General features: G+C 42.9%; 1 protein-coding gene across 1 annotated transcript in view; it reads right to left on the bottom strand.

Annotated features, from left to right (window-relative positions):
• Window positions 1-21,487, bottom strand: part of LOC116991181 (solute carrier family 43 member 3-like) — a 104,242-nt gene that overhangs the window by 60,771 nt on the left and 21,984 nt on the right. Inside the window, exons 6-7 of the mRNA XM_033049551.1 lie at window positions 19,357-19,496; window positions 18,253-18,578 (exon numbers count right to left, since the gene is read on the bottom strand). Of these exons, the coding sequence (XP_032905442.1) occupies window positions 18,253-18,578; window positions 19,357-19,496 (466 nt within the window). The remainder of the gene's footprint in view (window positions 1-18,252; window positions 18,579-19,356; window positions 19,497-21,487) is intronic.

Below are 21,487 nucleotides of genomic sequence, written 5' to 3'. Positions count from 1 at the left end.
GTGAGACCACATCTGGAGTATTGTGTACAATTTTGGTTTCCTAATTTGAGGAAGGACATCCTTGTGATTGAAGCAGTGCAGCATAGGTTCACGAGATTGATCCCTGGGATGGTGGGACTGTCATACGAGGAAAGATTGAAAAGACTAGGCTTGTATTCACTGGAGTTTAGAAGGATGATGGGGTTCTTATAGAAACATATTAAATTATAAAAGGACTGGTCAAGCTAGATACAGGAAAAATGTTCCCAATGTTGGGCGAGTCCAGAACCAGGGCCCACAGTCTTAGAATAAAGGGGAGGTCATTTAAGACTGAGGTGAGAAAAAACTTTTTCACCCAGAGAGTTGTGAATTTATGGAATTCCCTGCCACAGAGGGCAGTGGAGACCAAGTCACTGGATGGATTTAAGAGAGAGTTAGATAGAGCTCTAGGGGCTAGAAGAGTCAAGGGATATGGGGAGAAGGCAGGCACGGGTTATTGATAGGCGACGATCAGCCATGATCACAATGAATGGCAGTGCTGGCTCGAAGGGCCGAATGGCCTCCTCCTGCACCTATTTTCTATGTTTCTTTAGCTTTTTAAACCAACCACCACCACAGCATTTGCTTAGCATTTTCAAACCAACCACCACCACCACGTGTTAGCTTTTCGAAACCAACCACCAGTACATTTGAAGGTACACAAAATTGCTGGGGAAACTCAGCGGGTGCAGCAGCATCTATGGAGCGAAGGAAATAGGCGACGTTTCGGGCCGAAACCCTTCTTCAGACTGATGGGGGGTGGGGGGGGAGAAGGAAGGAAAAGGGGGGGAGGAGGAGGAGCCTGAGGGCGGGCGGATGGGAGGGTGGGAGGAGACAGCTAGAGGGTTAAGGAAGGGGAGGAGACAGCAAGGGCTAGCAAAATTGGGAGAATTCAATGTTAATGCCATCCGGACGCAAGGTCCCCAGACGGAATATGAGGTGCTGTTCCTCCAATTTCCGCTGTTGCTCACTCTGGCAATGGAGGAGACCCAGGACAGAGAGGTCGGATTGGGAATGGGAGGGGGAGTTGAAGTGCTGAGCCACCGGGAGTTCAGGTAGGTTATTGCGGACTGAGCAGAGGTGTTCGGCGAAACGATCGCCCAACCTACGCTTAGTCTCCCCGATGTAAATCAGCTGACATCTAGAGCAGCGGATGCAGTAGATGAGGTTGGAGGAGATACAGGTGAACCTTTGTCGCACCTGGAACGACTGCTTGGGTCCTTGAATGGAGTCGAGGGGGGAGGTGAAGGGACAGGTGTTGCATTTCTTGCGGTTACAACGGAAAGTGCCCGGGGAGGGGGTGGTGCGGGAGGGAAGGGAAGAATTGACGAGGGAGTTGCGGAGGGAGCGGTCTTTGCGGAAGGCAGACATGGGGGGAGATGGGAAGATGTGGCGAGTGGTGGGGTCACGTTGGAGGTGGCGGAAATGGTGGAGGATTATGTGTTGTATTTGCCGGCTGGTGGGGTGAAAGGTGAGGACCAGAGGGACTCTGCCCTTGTTGCGAGTGCGGGGATGGTGAGAGAGAGCAGTGTTACGGGGTATGGATGAGACCCTGGTGTGAGCCTCATCTATGGTGGCGGAGGGGAATCCCCGTTCCCTGAAGAACGAGGACATTTCCGATGCCCTGGTATGGAATGTCTCATCCTGGGAACAGATGCGGCGTAGGCGGAGGAATTGGGAGTAGGGGATGGAGTCTTTACAGGGGGAAGTTGGAGGAACAGCACCTCATATTCCATCTGGGGACCTTGCGTCCGGATGGCATTAACATTGAATTCTCCCAATTTTGCTAGCCCTTGCTGTCTCCTCCCCTTCCTTAACCCTCTAGCTGTCTCCTCCCACCCTCCCATCCACCAGCCCTCAGGCTCCTCCTCCTTCCCCCCCCCCCCACCCCCCATCAGTCTGAAGAAGGGTTTCGGCCCGAAACGTCGCCTATTTCCTTCGCTCCATAGATGCTGCTGCACCCAGCAATTTTGTGTACCTTCGATCTTCCAGCATCTGCAGTTCCTTTTTGAACACCAGTACATTTGCTCAGCTTTTTCAAACCAACCACCGCCACTTTACTTTGTTGTTTCAAACCAACCACCAACATCACCACATTTCTTCTGCTGTTGTATATGGCTCTGGTGAGACCACATCTGGAGTATTGTGTACAGTTTTGGTTTCCTAATTTGAGGATGGACATCCTTGTGATTGAAGCAGTGCAGCGTAGGTTCACGAGATTGATCCCTGGGATGGCGGGACTGTCTTATGAGGAAAGATTGAAAAGACTAGGCTTGTATTCACTGGAGTTTAGAAGGATGAGGGGGTTCTTATAGAAACATATAAAATTATAAAAGGACTGGTCAAGCTAGATACAGGAAAAATGTTCCCAATGTTGGGCGAGTCCAGAACCAGGGGCTACAGTCTTAAAATAAAGGGGAGGTAATTTAAGACTGAGGTGAGAAAAAACTTTTTCACCCAGAGAGTTGTGAATTTATGGAATTCCCTGCCACAGAGGGCAGTGGAGGCCAAGTCACTGGATGGATTTAAGAGAGAGTTAGATAGAGCTCTAGGGGCTAGAGGAGTCAAGGGATATGGGGAGAAGGCAGGCACGGGTTATTGATAGGCGACGATCTGCCATGATCACAATGAATGGCAGTGCTGGCTCGAAGGGCCAAATGGCCTCCTCCTGCACCTATTTTCTATGTTTCTATGTTTCTTTAGCTTTTTTAAACCAACCACCACCACCGCATTTGCTTAGCTTTTCCAAATCAACCACCACCAACGCCAGCACATTTGCTCAGCTTTTTCTAACCAACCACCGCCACTTTACTTTGCTGTTTCAAACCAACCAACCAACCACCACCACCACATTTGCTTTGCTGTTTCAAACCAACCAACCAACCATCACCACATTTGCTTAGCTTTTTCAAACCAAGCACCACCGCCTCCACATTTGCTTTGATTTTCCAAACCAACCACCACATTTGCTTTGCTTTTCCAAACCAACCAACCACCACCACATTTACTTTGCTTTTTCAAACCAACCACCACCGCCACCACATTTGCTTTGCTTTTTCCAACCAACCAAACACCACCACCACATTTGCTTAGCTATTTCAAACCAACCACCACCACCGCCACCACATTTGCTTAGTATTTTCAAACCAACCACCACCACATTTGCTTAGGTTTTTCAAACCAACCACCACCACCACCACATTTCTTCTGCAGTTGTATATGGCTCTGGTGAGACCACATCTGGAGTATTGTGTACAGTTGTGGTCTCCTAATTTGGGGAAGGACATCCTTGTGATTGAAGCAGTGCAGCGTAGGTTCACGAGATTGATCCCTGGGATGGCGGGACTGTCATATGAGGAAAGATTGAAAAGACTAGGCTTGTATTCACTGGAGTTTAGAAGGATGATGGGGTTCTTATAGAAACATATTAAATTATAAAAGGACTGGACAAGCTAGATACAGGAAAAATGTTCCCAATGTTGGGCGAGTCCAGAACCAGGGGCTACAGTCTTAGAATAAAGGGGGGGTCATTTAAGACTGAGGTGAGAAAAAAGTTTTTCACCCAGAGAGTTGTTGATTTATGGAATTCCCAGCCACAGAGGGCAGTGGAGGCCAAGTCAATGGATGGATTTAAGAGAGAGTTAGATAGAGCTCGAGGAGCTAGTAGAGTCAAGTAATATGGGGAGAAGGCAGGCACGGGTTATTGATAGGGGACAATCAGCCATGATCACAATGAATGGCAGTTCTGGCTTGAAGGGACGAATGGCCTCCTCCTGCACCTATATTCTATGTTTCTGTTTCTTTAGCTTTTTTAAACCAACCACCACCACATTTGCTTTGCTTTTTCAAACCAACCACTACCACCACATTTGCTTTGCTTTTTCAAACCAACCACCTCCACATTTTCTTAGCTTTTACAAACCAACCACCACCACCACCACCACATTTGCTTTGCTTTTTCAAACCACCACCACATTTGCTTTGCTTTTTCAAACCAACCTACCAGCACCACCATATTTGCTTTGCTCTTTCAAACCAGCGAACCACCACTACATATCCTTTGCTTTTTCAAACTAACCAACCATCACATTTGCTTAGCTTTTTGAACCAACCACCACCACCGCCACATTTGCTTAGCTTTTTCAAACCAACCACCACCACCACCACATTTGCTTAGCTTTTTCAATCCAACCACTACCACCACCACCACATTTGCTTAGTATTTTCAAACCAACCACCACCACATTTGCTTAGCGTTTTCAAACTAACCACCACCACCACATGTGCTTAGCTTTTTCAAACCAACCACCACCACCACCACTACCACATTTGCTTAGGTTTTTCAAACCAACCACCACCACCACCACATTTCTTCTGCAGTTGTATATGGCTCTGGTGAGACCACATCTGGAGTATTGTGTACAGTTTTGGTTTCCTAATTTGAGGAAGGACATCCTTGTGATTGAAGCAGTGCAGCGTAGGTTCACGAGATTGATCCCTGGGATGGCGGGACTGTCATATGAGGAAAGATTGAAAAGACTAGGCTTGTATTCACTGGAGTTTAGAAGGATGAGGGGGTTCTTATGGAAACATATCTATGTTACTAAAAGTCCTATCTTGACCGCTTTTGGCCCACTGTGGCGAGATTTCCGAGAGAACGCCGCCACCTACGGCCGTCATTTTTGGCCAGCTCGCTCAGAGCCCCCCTCTGCCTTCCGGGACCAGAGGATTTTTCCCATCGATGAAAAATGAGAGAGATATTAATGTTTTTACAAAATTCCCCATTCTCTCTGCTGCCCCCGCTGGCGGCAGGGGGAGGGACAATAATACCCGGAAGTGTCGTGCCTCACTCAGTCTCTGCCAGACCCAGGAAGCGAGAGGATCACGGCTCTCTGAACTGTGAATAACATTGAACGCATGTCTACTCCACGGTGAGTCCCCTCGATGCGGCTTTAAAGTGTATGCAGCCCAATTGTTTGCCTCGCCTTAACAAGTTTGTGATCACAAAATGAATATTGATTGTCAGGTGGCTGCAGCCCAATTGTTTGCCTCACCTTTTTATAGTGTTCGGCCCGCAACACCCATACTAGCGCAACGGACAGCGATGGCGAGCAATATTGGAATTGGTACAGAGGTGGAATATTGCGTTGGTGACCAGCCCTCCCTTGTGATGCTGGGACCCAACGGGTCCCACTTAGTAAAATTATAAAAGGACTGGACAAGCTAGATACACGAATAATTTTCCCAATGTTGGGCGAGTCCAGAACCAGGGGCTACAGTCTTAAAATAAAGGGGAGGCCATTTAAGACTGAGGTGAGAAAAAACTTTTTCACCCAGAGAGTTGTGAATTTATGGAATTCCCTGCCACAGAGGACAATGGAGGCCAAGACACTGGGTGGATTTAAGAAAGAGTTAGATAGAGCTCTAGGGGCTAGTGGAGTCAAGGGATATGGGGAGAAAGCAGGCCTCCTCCTGCACCTATTTTCTATGTTTCTTTAGCTTTTTTTAAACCATCCACTACCACCGCATTTGCTTAGCTTTTTCAAACCAACCACCACCACCACCACATGATCTTAGCTTTTCCAAACCAACCACCACCACCACATGTGCTTAGCTTTTCCAAACCAACCACCACCAGCACATTTACTCAGCTTTTTCAAACCAACCACCGCCACTTTAACCATATAACCATATAACAATTACAGCACGGAAACAGGCCATCTCGGCCCTTCTAGTCCGTGCCGAACACGTATTCTCCCCTAGTCCCATCTACCTGCACTCAGACCATAACCCTCCATTCCTTTCCCGTCCATACAACTATCCAATTCATTTTTAAATGATAAAATCGAACCTGCCTCCACCACCTTCACTGGAAGCTCATTCCACACAGCTACCACTCTCTGAGTAAAGAAGTTCCCCCTCATGTTACCCCTAAACTTCTGTCCCTTAATTCTCAAGTCATGTCCTCTTGTTTGAAACTTCCCTACTCAGTGGGAAAAGCTTATCCACGTCAACTCTGTCTATCCCTCTCATCATTTTAAAGACCTCTATCAAGTCCCGCCTTAACCTTCTGCGCTCCAAAGAATAAAGACCTAACTTGTTCAACCTTTCTCTGTAACTTAGTTGCTGAAATCCAGGCAACATTCTAGTAAATCTCCTCTGTACTCTCTCTATTTTGTTGACATCCTTCCTATAATTAGGAGACCAAAATTGTACACCATACTCCAGAATTGGCCTCACCAATGCCTTGTATAATTTTAACATTACATCACAACTTCTATACTCAATGCTCTGATTTATAAAGGCCAGCACACCAAAAGCTTTATTTAACACCCTATCTACATGAGATTCCATCTTCAGGGAACTATGCACAGTTATTCCCAGATCCCTCTGTTCAACTGCATTCCTCAATTCGCTACCATTTACCATGTACGTCCTATTTTGATTTGTCCTGCCAAGATGTAGCCCCTCACACTTATCAGCATTAAACTCCATCTGTCATCTTTCAGCCCACTCTTCCAACTGGCATAAATCTCTCTGTAGACTTTGAAAATCTACTTCATTATCCACAACACCACCTATCTTAGTATCATCTGCATACTTACTAATCCAATTTACCACACCATCATCCAGATCATTGATGTACATGACAAACAACAGTTGACCCAACACAGATCCCTGTGGCACCCCACTAGTTACTGGCCTCCAACCTGACAAACAACCATCCACCATTACTCTCTGGCATCTCCCATTCAGCCACTGTTGAATCCATCTTGCTACTCCACCATTAATACACAACAATTGAACCTTCTTAACCAACCTTCCATGAGGAACCTTGTCAAAGGCCTTACTGAAGTCCATATATACAACATCCACTGCTTTACCCTCATCAATTTCCCGAGTAACCTCTTCAAAAAATTCAAGGTGATTAGTCAAACATGACCTTCCAGGCACAAATCCATGTTGACTGTTTCTAATCAGACCCTGTTTATCCAGATGCTTATATATATATTATCTCTAAGTATCCTTTCCATTAATTTGTCCACCACTGACGTCAAACTAACAGGTCTATAATTGCTAGGTTTACTCTTAGAACCCTTTTTAAACATTTTACTTTTCTTTTTCAAACCAACCAACCACCACCACATTTGCTTTGCTTTTTCAAACCAAACATCACCACATTTGCTTAGCTTTTCCAACCAACCAACCACCACATTTGCTTTGCTTTTTTAAACCAACCACCACATTTGGTTAAATTTTTCAAACCAACCACCACCACCACCACCACATTTGCTTTGCTTTTTCCAACAAACCAACCATCACCACCACATTTGCTTAGATTTTTCAAACCAACCACCACCACCACCACATTTACTTTGCCTTTGCAAACCATCCACCACCCCCACCACATTTGCTTAGCTTATTCAAACCAACCACCACCACATTTCTTCTGCAGTTGTATGTGGCTCTGGTGAGACCACATCTGGAGTATTGTGTACAGTTTTGGTCTCCTAATTTGGGGAAGGACATCCTTGTGATTGAAGCAGTGCAGTGCAGGTTCACGAGATTGATCCATGGGATGGCGGGACCGTCATATGAGGAAAGATTGAAAAGACTAGGCTTGTGTTCACTGGAGTTTAGAAGAATGATGGGGTTCTTATAGAAACATATAAAATTATAAAAGGACTGGACAAGCTAGATACAGTAAAAAATGTTCCCAATGTTGGGCGAGTCCAGAACCTGGGGCTACAGTCTTAAAATAAAGGGGAGGTCATTTAAGACTGAGGTGAGAAAAAACCTTTTCACCCAGAGTTGTGAATTTATGAAATTCCCTGCCACAGATGGCAGTGGAGGCCAAGTCACTGTGGATTTAAGAGAGAGTTAGATAGAGCTCGAGGGGCTAGTGGAGTCCAGCGATATGGGGAGAAGGCAGGCACGGGTTATTGATAGGGGACGATCAGCCATGATCACAATGAATAGCAGTGCTGGCTCGAAGGGCCGAATGGCCTCCTCCTGCACCTATTTTCTATGTTTCTTTAGCTTTTTTAAACCAACCACCACCACCACATGTGCTTAGCTTTTCCAAACCAACCACCACCACCACCAGCACATTTGCTCAGCTTTTTCAAACCAACCAACGCCACTTTAATTTGCTGTTTCACACCAACCAACCACCACATTGGCTTTCCTTTTTCAAACCAACCAACCACCACCACCACATTTGGTTTGCTTTTTCAAACCAACCTACCAGCACCACCACATTTGCTTTGCTCTTTCAAACCAGCGAACCACCACCACATATGCTTTGCTTTTTCAAAACAACCAACCACCACCTCCATATTTGCTTAGCTTTATCAAACCAACCATCACCACATTTGCTTAGCTTTTTCAAACCAAACACCACCACCTACACCACATTACTTAGCTTTTTCAAACCAACCACCATCACATTTGCTTTGCTTTTTCAAACCAACCACCACATTTGCTTTGCTTTTTCAAGCCAACCATCATCACCATTTGGTTTGCTTTTTCAAGCCAACCACCACCACCACATTTGCTTAGCTTTTTCAAACCAACCACCACCACCACATGACCATGACAGCACAGAAACATGCCATCTCGGCCCTTCTAGTCCGTGCCGAACACTTACTCTCACCGTCCCATCTACCTGCACTCAGACCAAATCCCTCCATTCCTTTCCCGTCCATATACCTATCCAATTTATTTTTAAATGATAAAATCGAACCTGCCTCCACCGCTTCCACTGGAAGCTCATTCCACACAGCTACCAGCTACAGAGCTATCTCCGAGTAAAGAAGTTCCCCCTCATGTTACCCCTAAACTTCTGTCCCTTAATTTTCAAATCACGTTCTCTTGTTTGAATCTTCCCTACTCTCAATGGAAAAAGCTTATCCACGTCAACTCTGTCTACCCCTCTCATCATTTTAAAGACCTCAATCAAGTCCCCCCTTAACCTTCTGCGCTCCAAAGACTAAAGATCTAACTTGTTCAACCTTTCTCTGTAATTTAGTTGCTGAAACCCAGGCAACATTCTAGTAAATTTCCTCTGTACTCTCTCTATTTTGTTGACATCTTTCCTATAATTTGGCGACCAAAATTGTACACCATACACCAGAATTGGCCTCACCAATGCCTTGTACAATTTTAACATTACATCCCAACTTCTATACTCAATGCTCTGATTTATAAAGGTCAGCACACCAAAAGCTTTCTTTACCACCCCATCTAAATGAGATTCCACCTTCAGGGAACTATGCAGTTATTCTTAGATCCCTCTGTTCGACTGCATTCCTCAATTCGCTATCATTTACCATGTACGTCCTATGTTGTTTTGTCCTGCCAAGATGTAGCACCTCACACTTGTCAGCATTAAACTCCATCTGCCATCTTTCAGCCACTCTTCCAAATGGCCTAAATCTCTCTGCAGACTTTGAAAATCTACTTAATTATCCACAACACCACCTATCTTAGTATCATCTGCATACTTACTAATCCAATTTACCACGCCATCATCCAGATCATTGATGTACATGACAAACAACAGTGGACCCAACACAGATCTCTGAGGCACCCCACTAGTCACCGGCCTCCAACCTGACAAACAGCCATCCACCATTACTCTCTGGCATCTCCCATTCAGCCACTGTTGAATTCATCTTGCTACTCCACCATTAATACCCAACAATTGAACCTTCTTAACCACCCTTCCATGTGGAACCTTGTCAAAGGCCTTACTGAAGTCCATATAGACAGCATCCACCGCTTTACCATCATCAATTTCCCTAGTAACCTCTTCAAAAAATTGAAGATTAGCAAACATGACCTTCCAGGCACAAATCCATGTTGACTGTTCCAAATCAGACTCTGTTTATCCAGATGCTTATATATATATATATTATCTCCAAATATCCTTTCCATTAATTTACCCACCACTGACGTCAAACTAACAGGTGTATAATTGCTAGGTTTACTCTTAGAACCCTTTTTAAACAATGGAACAACATGCACAATACGCCAATCCTCCGGCACCATTCCCGTTTCTAAAGACATTTGAAATATTTCTGTCATAGCCCCTGCTATTTCTACACTAACTTCCCTCAATGTCCTAGGGAATATCCTGTCATGACCTGGAGACTTGTCCACTTTTATATTTTTCAAAAGTGTCAGTACTTCCTCTTCTTTGAATCTCATAGTTTCCATAGCTACTCTACTTGTTTCCCTTACCTCACATAATTCAATATCCTTCTCCTTGGTGAATACCGAAGAAAAGAAAGTGTTCAATATCTCCCCTATCTCTTTTGGCTCTGCACATAGCTGTCCACTCTGACTCTCTAATGGACCAATTTTATCCCTAGTTATCCTTTTGCTATTAATATAGCTGTAGAAACCCTTTGGATTTACTTTCACCTTACTTGCCAAAGCAACCTCATATCTTCTTTTAGCTTTTCTAATTTCTTTCTTAAGATTCTTTTTGCATTCTTTATGCTCCTCAAGCACCTCATTTACTCCATGGCTGCCTATAATTATTGTAGATCTCTCTCTTTTTCCGAACCGTGTCCAATTTCCCTTTAAAACCATGGCTCTTTCCAATTATTACTCTATCCTTTCAATCGAACAGGGACGTAAAGAATCTGTACTCTTAAAATGTCACCTTTAAATGTTCTCCATTTCTCTTCTACATCCTTCCCATAAAACAAAATGTCCCAATTCACTCCTTTAAAATCCTTTCGCATCTCATCAAAGTTAGCCTTTCTCCAATCAAAAATATCAACCCTTGGTCCATTTCTGACCTTCTCCATAATTATATTGAAACTAATGGAATTGTGATCACTGGACCCGAAGTGCTCCCCAACACATACCTCCGCCACCTGACCTGTCTCATTTCCTAACAGGAGGTCCAGCACTAGCTATCTTTTTTTTTTTTTTGAAAATATTTTTTATTGGAGATAGGTACATAACCTATTTACATCATTACAGTCTTACATTTTTAAATTGATAATATTGTCAATTATTGTTACATTGTCTCCAATACCTTTTGCCTTTTTCTTCCTTTTTTTTTTTTAAACTAGATAGAACTAAAGAGATAGATGAAGTAAAGAAAGAAAAGAAAGAGAAGATAAACAAAAACAAAAATAAACAAAACAAAAAAAAAAGAAAAAAAAAAAAAAAAAGAAAAAAAAGGAAAAAGATAGTTAAAGAAGAATGGAAAAATTTATTAAAATAAAAAACTTCATTCGAGATATATTCGTACATTTCAGAGTATAGCATTTCATCCATTCTTTAGCCCGAGTGCTAGTCAGGTTCCTGTGCTGAACTATTCTGACCCTTTAAGTAATCAATAAAAGGAGACCATGTTCCAACGAATAATTCCTGTTTGTCCAACAGGGAAAATCTGATTATTTCCACGTTTAAGGTCTCCGTCATTTCTATAATCCACATTTTGATTGTGGGGGCCGTAGGGCCTTTCCAAAATTTTAGAATTAATTTTTTTCCTGTTATTAAACTATAATCAATAAAGTTTCTTTGTGTTGTTCTAAATGTTTGATTTAATTCTAATATTCCGAGTATTATTAATTTTGGATCTGGGTCCAATTGTGTGTTGGTTACTTTAGATATTATACTGAAAATATTTACCCAGAATTTTTAAATTTTTATACAGTTTGCAAACATATGAGATAATGTAGCTTCTAAATGTTGACATTTATCACATATAGGTGAGATATGTTGAAAAATTTTATGTAGTTTTGTTTTTGAATAATGTAACCTATGTATTACTTTAAATTGTATTAGAGAATGTCTGGCGTTTAGTGAACACTGATGTATGTGTTGCAAACTTTCTTCCCAAGTATCTTTCGTTATTACTTGATTTAATTCTTTTTCCCATGTTTGTCTGTGTAAGTCCGTCGAAGGAATGTCACTGTCTAATAAGATATTATATATATAAGATATTAATTTTTCTGTATTAGGATGTTTGTTCCAACATTCATCAACAATTTCTGAATTTCTAATTCGAAAATTTTGAGAGTTCGATTTTACATAATCTCTAAGTTGAAGATATCTGAAATAATCATTTCCTCGAAGTCCATAAGTCTGTTGCAACTCCTGAAATGTCAGAAAAGTGCCTTCCTTGTAAAGTTGTCCCATATTTTTAATTCCATAATTCTTCCATTGTGTAAAACCCCCGTCCAACCATGAAGGCTTAAACAAAGGTTTATTCACAATTGGAAGAAAAAGTGATAAATTATCTAATTTTAATGTCTTTTTTAATTGTTTCCAAATTCGTATAGCACTAAATATTATAGGGTTTTCCCTATAAATGTATTTGTTTAATTTAGACGTAGCAAATAATATCGAACCGATATCAAAAGGTAAACAATCTTCCTTTTCCATTTTTAACCAGTCTGGTTGATGATCTATTTCTTCCAACCAGAAATTCATACTTTTAATATTAACTGCCCAGAAATAAAACAAAAAGTTGGGTAAAACCAAGCCTCCATTTATTTTTGATTTACACAAGTGTCTTTTGTTTATCCTATGATTCTTATAATCCCAGATAAAATCATTAACATTAGAGTCCAATTTAAAAAAAAAGTTTTTTGCCAGATATATCGGAATTGTCTGAAAAAGGTATAATATTTGCGGTAAAAAAATCATTTTTATGGCATTAGTTTTGCCAACCATTGAGATAGGAAGTGTTTTCCAGTATTGAATATTCTTATGTAGTTTGTTCAGTAATGGGGGGAAATTTGCTTTAAATAATGATGTATATATCTTAGTTACATAAATACCTAGATATTTAAATTTTTCATTTACTATTTTAAATGGAAATTGTTGTATTATCTGTTTGTTATGTTCCCTTATTGGCATAATTTCACTTTTATTCCAATTTATTCTGTATCCTGAAAGTGAACCAAATTGGGTTATTAGCTTTAATAAGTTTGGAATACTAATTTCTGGTTTTGTAATGTAAATTAATACATCATCTGCGTATAGAGAAATGTTATTCACTGTGTCCTTTGTGTTATACCCATGTATTTCCGGATGCCCCCTAACTCTTTCTGCCAGTGGCTCAATAGCAAGCGCAAATAATAATGGAGATAACGGGCATCCTTGTCTACAACCTCTAGATAGGTTAAATTTAGATGACAACCTTTGGTTTGTAAATATTCTAGCCGTGGGATTTGTATATAACAGTTTTATCCATGTACAGAATTTCTCCCCTAGCTGCATATTTTCCATCACCGAAAATAAATAAGACCATTCGACCTGATCAAATGCTTTTTCAGCGTCAAGTGAGATTATTGCTAGATCTTCATTAATAATTCTCTTGGAATATATAATATTAAATAATCTTCTTAGATTATAATATGAGTACCGTTTCTGAATAAAGCCTGTTTGGTCAGGGTGTATTAATTTATTCATCACTGTACTTAATCTATGCGCTAGTATTTTAGTTAATATTTTCTGATCTGTATTTAAAAGTGCAATTGCTCTGTATGATCCCGGGTCTTCCGGATCTTTATCAGCTTTAGGAATAAGTGTTATTATAGATTCATTTAAAGTGTCTGGAAGTTTCTGTTGAGTATAGATATACTCATACAGTCTTTGTAAACGTGGGCAAAGCAAATCATAAATTTTTTTATAAAATTCGGAGCCTAAACCATCTGGTCCTACTGCTTTACCATTTTTTAAAGAGCCAATAGACTCCTCAATATCCTTTATCGTAATCTCCCTTTCTAATAATTCTCTATCGTTTGAATCTAAACCTTTTAAATTACATTTTATTAAAAAATCTGCTATTCCTTCTGATTGTGCTACGGTTTTAGTTGAATAAAGGTTATGATAGTATTGGAGAAATCTATCATTTATGTCCTTGGGCATTTTTAATAATTCTCCTGTCTCTGTTCTAATTTTATGAATTATTTTTTCCCCTTCCATTTTTCGTAACTGACGTGCTAATAGTTTTTGTGGTTTGTCTCCAAATTCAAAATGTAATTGTTTGGTTTTTTGATAAAGTTTGATAAAGCACTAGCCATCTCTAGTAAGTACCTCTATGTATTGCTGCAAAAAACTATCCTGCACACATTTTACAAACTCCAAACCATTCAGCCCTTTTACAGAATGTGTTTCCCAGTCTATGTGTGGAAAATTGAAATCTCCCACAATCACTACCTTGTGCTTACTACTAATATCTGCTATCTCCTTACATATTTGCTCTTCCAATTCTCGCTCCCCATTAGGCGGTCTATAATACACCCCTATAAGTGTTGCTACACCTTTCCCATTTCTCAGTTCCACCCAAATAGCCTCCCTCGACAAGCCCTCTAATTTATTCTGCCAAAGCACTGCTGTAATATCTCCCCTGATAAGCAATGCAACACCTCCACCACTTGCCCCTCCAATTCTATCACACCTGAAGCAACGAAATCCTGAAATATTTAGTTTCCAATCACAGCCCTCCTGCAACCATGTTTCACTGATCGCCACAACATCATACTTCCAGGTTTCAATCCAAGCTCTAAGCTCATCCACCTTTCTTACAATGCTCCTAGCATTAAAATATACACATTTAAGAAACCCACCACCTCTTATTCTCTGTTTATTATCTTTTTCTTCTTTCTCCCCTACATGTTGGGTCTGAGTGCTTCCCTTCTCTGCCTCCTGCCTCACACACTGTCTACTAGCTTTCTCTATTTGAGTCCCCCCCCCCAACCATTCTAGTTTAAAGTCTCCCCAGTAGCCTTTGCAAATCTCCCCGCCAGGATATTGGTCCCCCTCGGGTTCAAGTGCAACCCGTCCTTTTTGTGCAGGTCAAACCTTCCCCAAAAGAGGTCCCAATGATCCAGAAACTTGAATCTCTGACCTCTGCACTAGTCCCTCAGCCACACATTTATCCTCCACCTCACTCCATTCCTACTCTCATTGTAACGTGGCACAGGCAGTAATCCTGAGATTGTCCTTCTCCTTAACTCTCTTCCTAACTCCCTAAATTCTCCTTTCAGGACCTCTTCTCTTTTTCTACCTATGTCATTGGTACCTATATGTACCACAACTTCAGGCTCCTCTCCCTCCCATTTCAAGATATCTTGGACACGTTCAGACACATCCCAGACCCTGGCACCAGGGAGGCAAACTACCATCTGGGTCCACAGAATCACCTATCTGACCCCCTAACTATGGAGTCCCCTATTACTATTACCATCCTCTTCTTTTCCCTACCCTTCTAAGCAACAGGGCCGGTCTCTGTGCCGGAGGCCCAGCCGCTGTCGCTACACCCAGGTAGGCTGTCCCCTGCAACAGTACTCAAACAGGAGTACTTATTTCCAAGATGTACAGCCACCGTGGGTACTCTCTAGTCCCTGCCTCTGCCCCTCCTAACCGTGACCCACTTGTCTGCCTCCCGTGGTCTAGGAGTGACCACCTCTCTATAACTCCTCTCTATCACCTCCTCACTCTCCCTGACCAGGCAGAGGTTATCGAGCTGCTGCTCCAGGTTCCTAATACGGTCCCTTAGGAGCCCCATCTCGACGCACCTGTCGCAGATGTGGACATCAGAATCCATGACTTCCCACATCTGACATCCAGAACAGTAAACTGCCCTGGCCCTCATTCTCCCCCCTTACTCAGGATACAATACAAAGTGCTGGAAGAAATCAGCAGAGATCTGACTGCCAATCAGCTGCTTCCTCTAGTCAGCTTCCACCAATCAGCGGCTTCCTCAAGCCCACTTATTTTGAAATGTGATGGAATGTTACAGATTGGGTGCTCCTCCCGCTCCTGGGCCTCTGTGGAACAAAGCTCCGCGCTCGGTTTTTGAACTCACCACCCGGACGCTGCTCCTCCCGCTCCAACCACTCCTGGGCTTCTCCACCACATTTGCTTAGCGTTTTCAAACCAACCACCACATTTGCTTAGCGTTTTCAAATCAACCACCACCACATTTGCTTAGCTTCTTCATACCAACCACCACCACATTTGCTTAGCTTTTTCAAACCAACCACCACCACCACATTTGCTTAGATTTTTCAAACCAACCACTACCACATTTTCTTAGCTTTTAGAACCAACCACCACCACATTTGCTTTGCTTTTTCAAACCAACCAACCACCACCACATTTGCTTTGCTTTTTCAAGCCAACCGAGAAGACAGGCACGGGTTACTGATTGTGGATGATCAGCCATGATCACAATGAATGACCGTGCTGGCTCGAAGGACCGAATGGCCTGCTCCTGCATATATGCTTCTATGTTTGCTGACAGCACCAAACCCCAAGGGGTTGCCGGCTGTAGAGAATGTTGTCAGCAGATATGGTGGAATCATCTGCAGAAATGGGTGGAGAAATCGCAGGTTATGTTTCATCTGAGTAAGTGTGAGGTGTTACATTTTGCATGATTGAATGTAAGAAGAAAGTATTTAGTTAATGGCAAGACCTCTAATAGCATTGATGTGTAGAGGGACTTTAGAGTCCAAGTTCGTGACTCACAGAAGGAGGCAACACAAGTAGATAGGATCGTAAAGAAGTCATATGGTTTGCTTGTCTTCGTTGCAAGGGACATTGAGTAGAAGAGTCAGGAAGCCATGATGTGGCTCTGTGGGGATTTGGTTAGCCCTCATTTTTAATATAGCGCGCAGTTCTTGGTGCCATTATACAGTAAGGATGTGAAGGCTTTGGAGAGGGGGCAGGGGAGGGTAACCAGAATGCTACCTGGATTGGGGAAGTTGGAAAAGTTATTTTTTCTGGAATATCGGACATTGAGGGGAGACGATAGAAGTATATAGAATTATGAGGCACAAGTAGGATAGAGAGTAACATCCTTTTCCCAGGGTGGAATGTCCAACACTTGAGGGCACAGATGTAAGATAAGACGTGGAATGTTTCATGGAGATGCCCTGAATAGATTGTTTATGTAGAGAGTGGTGGATGCATGGAACGCATTACCCTGAGTGGTAGTGGTGGCTGATACAATAGTGACGTTTAAGTAAGCACATGGAAGTCCAATGAATAGAGAAATATGGGTCATGTGCAGGCAGATGAGATCATGGCATCATGTTCGGTGCAAATATTAATAAATGGATAAGATGGGTTTACAGGGCTCTGGGCCCAAGGCAGACAAATGGAACAAATTTAGTATACCAAGATGTGTGGTATGGACAAGATGGGCTGAAGGCAATGTTTCCGTGCTGTTTTGATCTGTGGTTCTGTGACTCTATGGCATAGGTGTGCTATAATCATACTCATTTTTTCTCAATCCACAAGAGTCAAGAAGAAAGGGACATGTTTACTGAGAAAAGGGAGAAGTTTGAATAAAATCAGAGTGACACATTTTTTCACTGGAGATTGGCGAATTTCTGCATGGAACTACCAGAGGAAGCGGCGGGTGCAATTCCGACATTTCATCCTAACCCCAACTGAACTTGATACCCACACACGAGGATATGAAAGGGTCAAAAGGGGCGACACTAATGGCAGGAATAGCAGAAGAGAGTGGAGGAAAAGGTCTGGCGGGGTTGGTGGAGACGTGCAATACACATGAGAAGTGGAAAAGGCAGAGACATAAGTAAAGCAGAGTGAGGGTAACGCGGGAGAGAGTAATGACTGAATACCGGGGAGTTAAAGGGAGGTGAGGAGAATGTACAAGTGTTGCGACTTGGAAGGGTCTCGGTGTGGTAGGATCAGAAAGTGAAGAGAAGCAAAGAATTGTACGGGTAGGAAATGGCAAGAGTAGGAATGGTGTCAGAGAGAAATAGAAAGGGGAGGAGGCAGGAAAGTGTGCACGAGGTATGGAGGGACAGAGGCAGTAGGAAAGAAACAAGAGGGTGACTGTGCAAGGAAAGGAGGTGGACAAGAAACTGGAGGAGGTGCAGGGAGGGAAAGCGTGAAGCAACGGGAGTCAAGGAAAAACAGGGAAGATGAGGGAATGGGCCCGGGGAGTCTGACCGGGCAACAAGAATGGTGAAGGCGGGGAACCTATGCGATGGGGGGGAAAGACAAATGAATGGGAAGACCGGACAAAGGCCAAGGGGTGAAGATTGGATGAGGCTTGGTGGCACGGAATGGAATGGCATTGAGGGGGTCGGGGGGGTGTCGGAAGAAAAGAAAGGAAGGGAGCCGAGTAAGGGTAGGCGTGATACAAGGAGACAGCTAGAACTCATAGAAGGGGCGGAGACTGGATGCTGGATGAAAATTGCTATGAGCTACAAGAAATCTCACCTTCTGTCCCATTGGGCTCCAGGTTCCCATTATTAACCCCGTACCCCTCTCCCATGCTTCCTTGGAGCTCCCGGCTCCCCCCTCGCTCTCCGCCGTCCGTCTCTTCCATTCCTTCTCCGACAACTTCCTCAATCTTCCGTTGCTCATTTTCCCCTGCCTCCCCAGTGTCTCCTTCGGTATTTTGTTGCTTTTCTTCTCTTCTCTCTCCAGTGGCCATTACCACCCCCTCAATCATCTCGCCTCCTGACTCGGCTGCTCCCTGGCTTTGGTGGGTCACCCCCTCTTCACGGGGGGGCGTATTCCGTGTAAATATCTCACAGGTCATCCTATGGGGGAAAACAATCAATCGTCTCCATGTCATTGGCACAGATCAAATTGCAGCACAAGCTCTCAGGGTATTTGTTGTGTATGGGACTGAGTCCAATGAAACCTAATTGTGAATTCACCCCATATCCAATGAATTTGTGTGTATAACCGGTTACTTATGTTATAACCTCACCCCACTACACAAATCTCAAACCTTGTTGGTACAGTATATGTTACAATTCCTCCCCAGGCTACGCACTCCAGTCATTTGGTATTCTACATGGAAACTTTCCGATTCTCTCCAATATATTGAAGATTGATTATATAAACATTATCTCGAATACACTTAGGCTGTAACTCGTTTCTTGGTATCTGCCATTCAATGTAAGATCCTTCAAATGCATCGAGTAAATTCCAGTCTACTGCTCACATTCAGGGATGTATTACTCAACATATAACTGCTCCGACCCCAAAATCGTAATTATATTAATTCCCAGAATAATACAATACCAGATTTTGTTATTCCCTATGTAAAAATGTGTTATTCCCCATAAAACGCACACACACACACACGTTTATTTTACGATTGGATTCATTGCGAGTAGTTCGCTCGAGGGGGTAACTGCTATGAATATAATCTGTCTTTGTCAATCTCCCAGCCTGCAATTCATTCCAGTCATCTGTTTTCTGTGTAAAAATCCACTGAATCCCATGATTAGAATCTAATCCAGTTTATGTACAAACGTTGTTGCACCGTCCCGCATTTATTCGCCACCAAACTCAGAGCTTTCAGCTTACCCGTAGCTATAACCCGGTGGCAGGAAGTAGGGGATGTGTGTCCGGGGCAGCAGGAATATAGTTCGCAGGACATGGATGAGGCTCAGGCCACTGATGACCAAGAAGATGGATCTCAGGGAAATATTGCTTTCATACAACACCTGCAGACATCAAGGCAGAGGAAAGAGAATAGAGGGACAAAATAAATGTTTGCATATACCTATGTTCTGCCACATCCACCGTCACTGCCATTACGCATTCCCGAATCTACTAGGCTGTGGGCCGAGGAGCTTTTCCATTTAGTTTTGTGACCCAACTCACAGAACTACCTGAATTTTTAACATATTGTGTAAAAATATTATATAAATCATACCTGAAACTCATCAAGAACAAAACCTGCACATTTTGAAGAAATATGAGAAAAACCTCAAATTTTTTGAGTAGCAATTGCCCAATCAATGCAGGTGTGACATTGAGGTCAGACGCAAATTGGCCAATCCCGCACTTAGTTTTATGGTTGCTAGGCAGCGAGGACGCTGGGATCATGGCTGCCTCCTCATTACATGAATAGCAATAGAAAGGTTTCCAAGGATAAAGGTAATGCTAACCTTGCTGATAATTTTGTTTTTCCCGCCAGGAGGTGAGGGTTGGGCCGCCGGGAGGTGAGCGATTGCCCTATTGGCTTTTTAAAGGGCTTTCAGAAAATGTGTTTTGTTGGCTTGCAAATTGAATGGATTAAAGGACAATAAATCCCCAGGGCCAGATAGGCTGCATCCCAGCGTACTTAAGGAAGTAGCCCCAGAAATAATGGATGCATTAGTGATAATTTTTCAAAACTTTTTAGATTCTGGAGTGGTTCCTGAGGATAGGACGGTAGCTAATGTAACCCCACTTTTTAAAAAGGGAGGGAGAGAGAAAAGGGGGAATTACAGACCAGTTAGTCTAACATTGGTAGTGGGGAAAATGCTAGTCAGTTATTAAAGATGGGATAGCAGCACATTTGGAAAGTGATGAAATCATTGGACAAAGTCAGCATGGATTTATGAAAGGTAAATCATGTCTGACGAATCTTATAGAATTTTTTCGAGGATGTAACTAGTAGAGTGGATAAGGGAGAACCAGTGGATGTGTTATATCTGAACTTTCAGAAGGCTTTCGACAAGGTCCCACATAAGAGATTAGTATGCAAACTTAAAGCACACGATATTGGGGGTTCAGTATTGATTTGGATAGAGAACTGGCTGGCACACAGGAAGCAAAGAGTAGGAGTAAACGGGTCCTTTTCAGAATGGCAGGCAGTGACTAGTGGGGTACCGCAAGGCTCAGTGCTGGGACCACAGCTATTTACAATATATATTAATGATCTGGATGAGGGAATTGAATGCAACATCTCCAAGTTTGAGGATGACACGAAGCTGGGGGGCAGTGGTAGCTGTGAGGAGGATGCTAGGAGGCTGCAAGGTGACTTGGATAGGTTGGGTGAGTGGGCAAATGCATGGCAGATACAGTATAATGTGGATGAATGTGAGGTTATCCACTTTGGTGGCAAAAACAGGAAAGTAGACTATTATCTGAATGGTGTCCGATTAGGAAAAGGGGAGATGGAACGAGACCTGCGTGTCATGGTACACCAGTCATTGAAAGTAGGCATGCAGGTGCAGCAGGCAGTGAAGAAAGTGAATGGTTTGTCAGCATTCATAGCAAAAGGATTTGAGTATAAGAGCAGGGAGGTTCAACTGCAGTTGTACAGGGTCTTGGTGAGACCACACCTGGAGTATTGCTTACAGTTTTGGTCTCCTAATCTGAGCAAAGACGTTCTTGCCATAGAGGGAGTACAGAGAAGGTTCACCAGACTGATTCCTGGGATGGCAGGACTTTCATATGAAGAAAGACTGGATAGACTCAGCTTGTACGCTCTAGAATTTTGAAGATTGAAGGGAGATCTTATGTGGCCCTTGTGGCTAAAGGGATCAGGGGGTATGGAGAGAAGGAAGGTACAGAATACTGAGTTGGATGATCAGTCATGATCATATTGAATGGCGCTGCAGGCTCGAAGGGCCGAATGGCCTACTCCTGCACCTATTTTCTATGTTTCTATCTATGTTTCTATCCCCTCCACCTTCTCTTTCACAGTCTGTCATCTGTTTTGGGC

This window comes from Amblyraja radiata, chromosome 33, assembly GCF_010909765.2.
Source record: "Amblyraja radiata isolate CabotCenter1 chromosome 33, sAmbRad1.1.pri, whole genome shotgun sequence".
NCBI classification, from domain to species: domain Eukaryota; kingdom Metazoa; phylum Chordata; class Chondrichthyes; order Rajiformes; family Rajidae; genus Amblyraja; species Amblyraja radiata.
The sequence above is the reverse complement of the archived record's forward strand: the minus strand, read 5'-3'. Positions and strand labels throughout refer to the sequence as shown.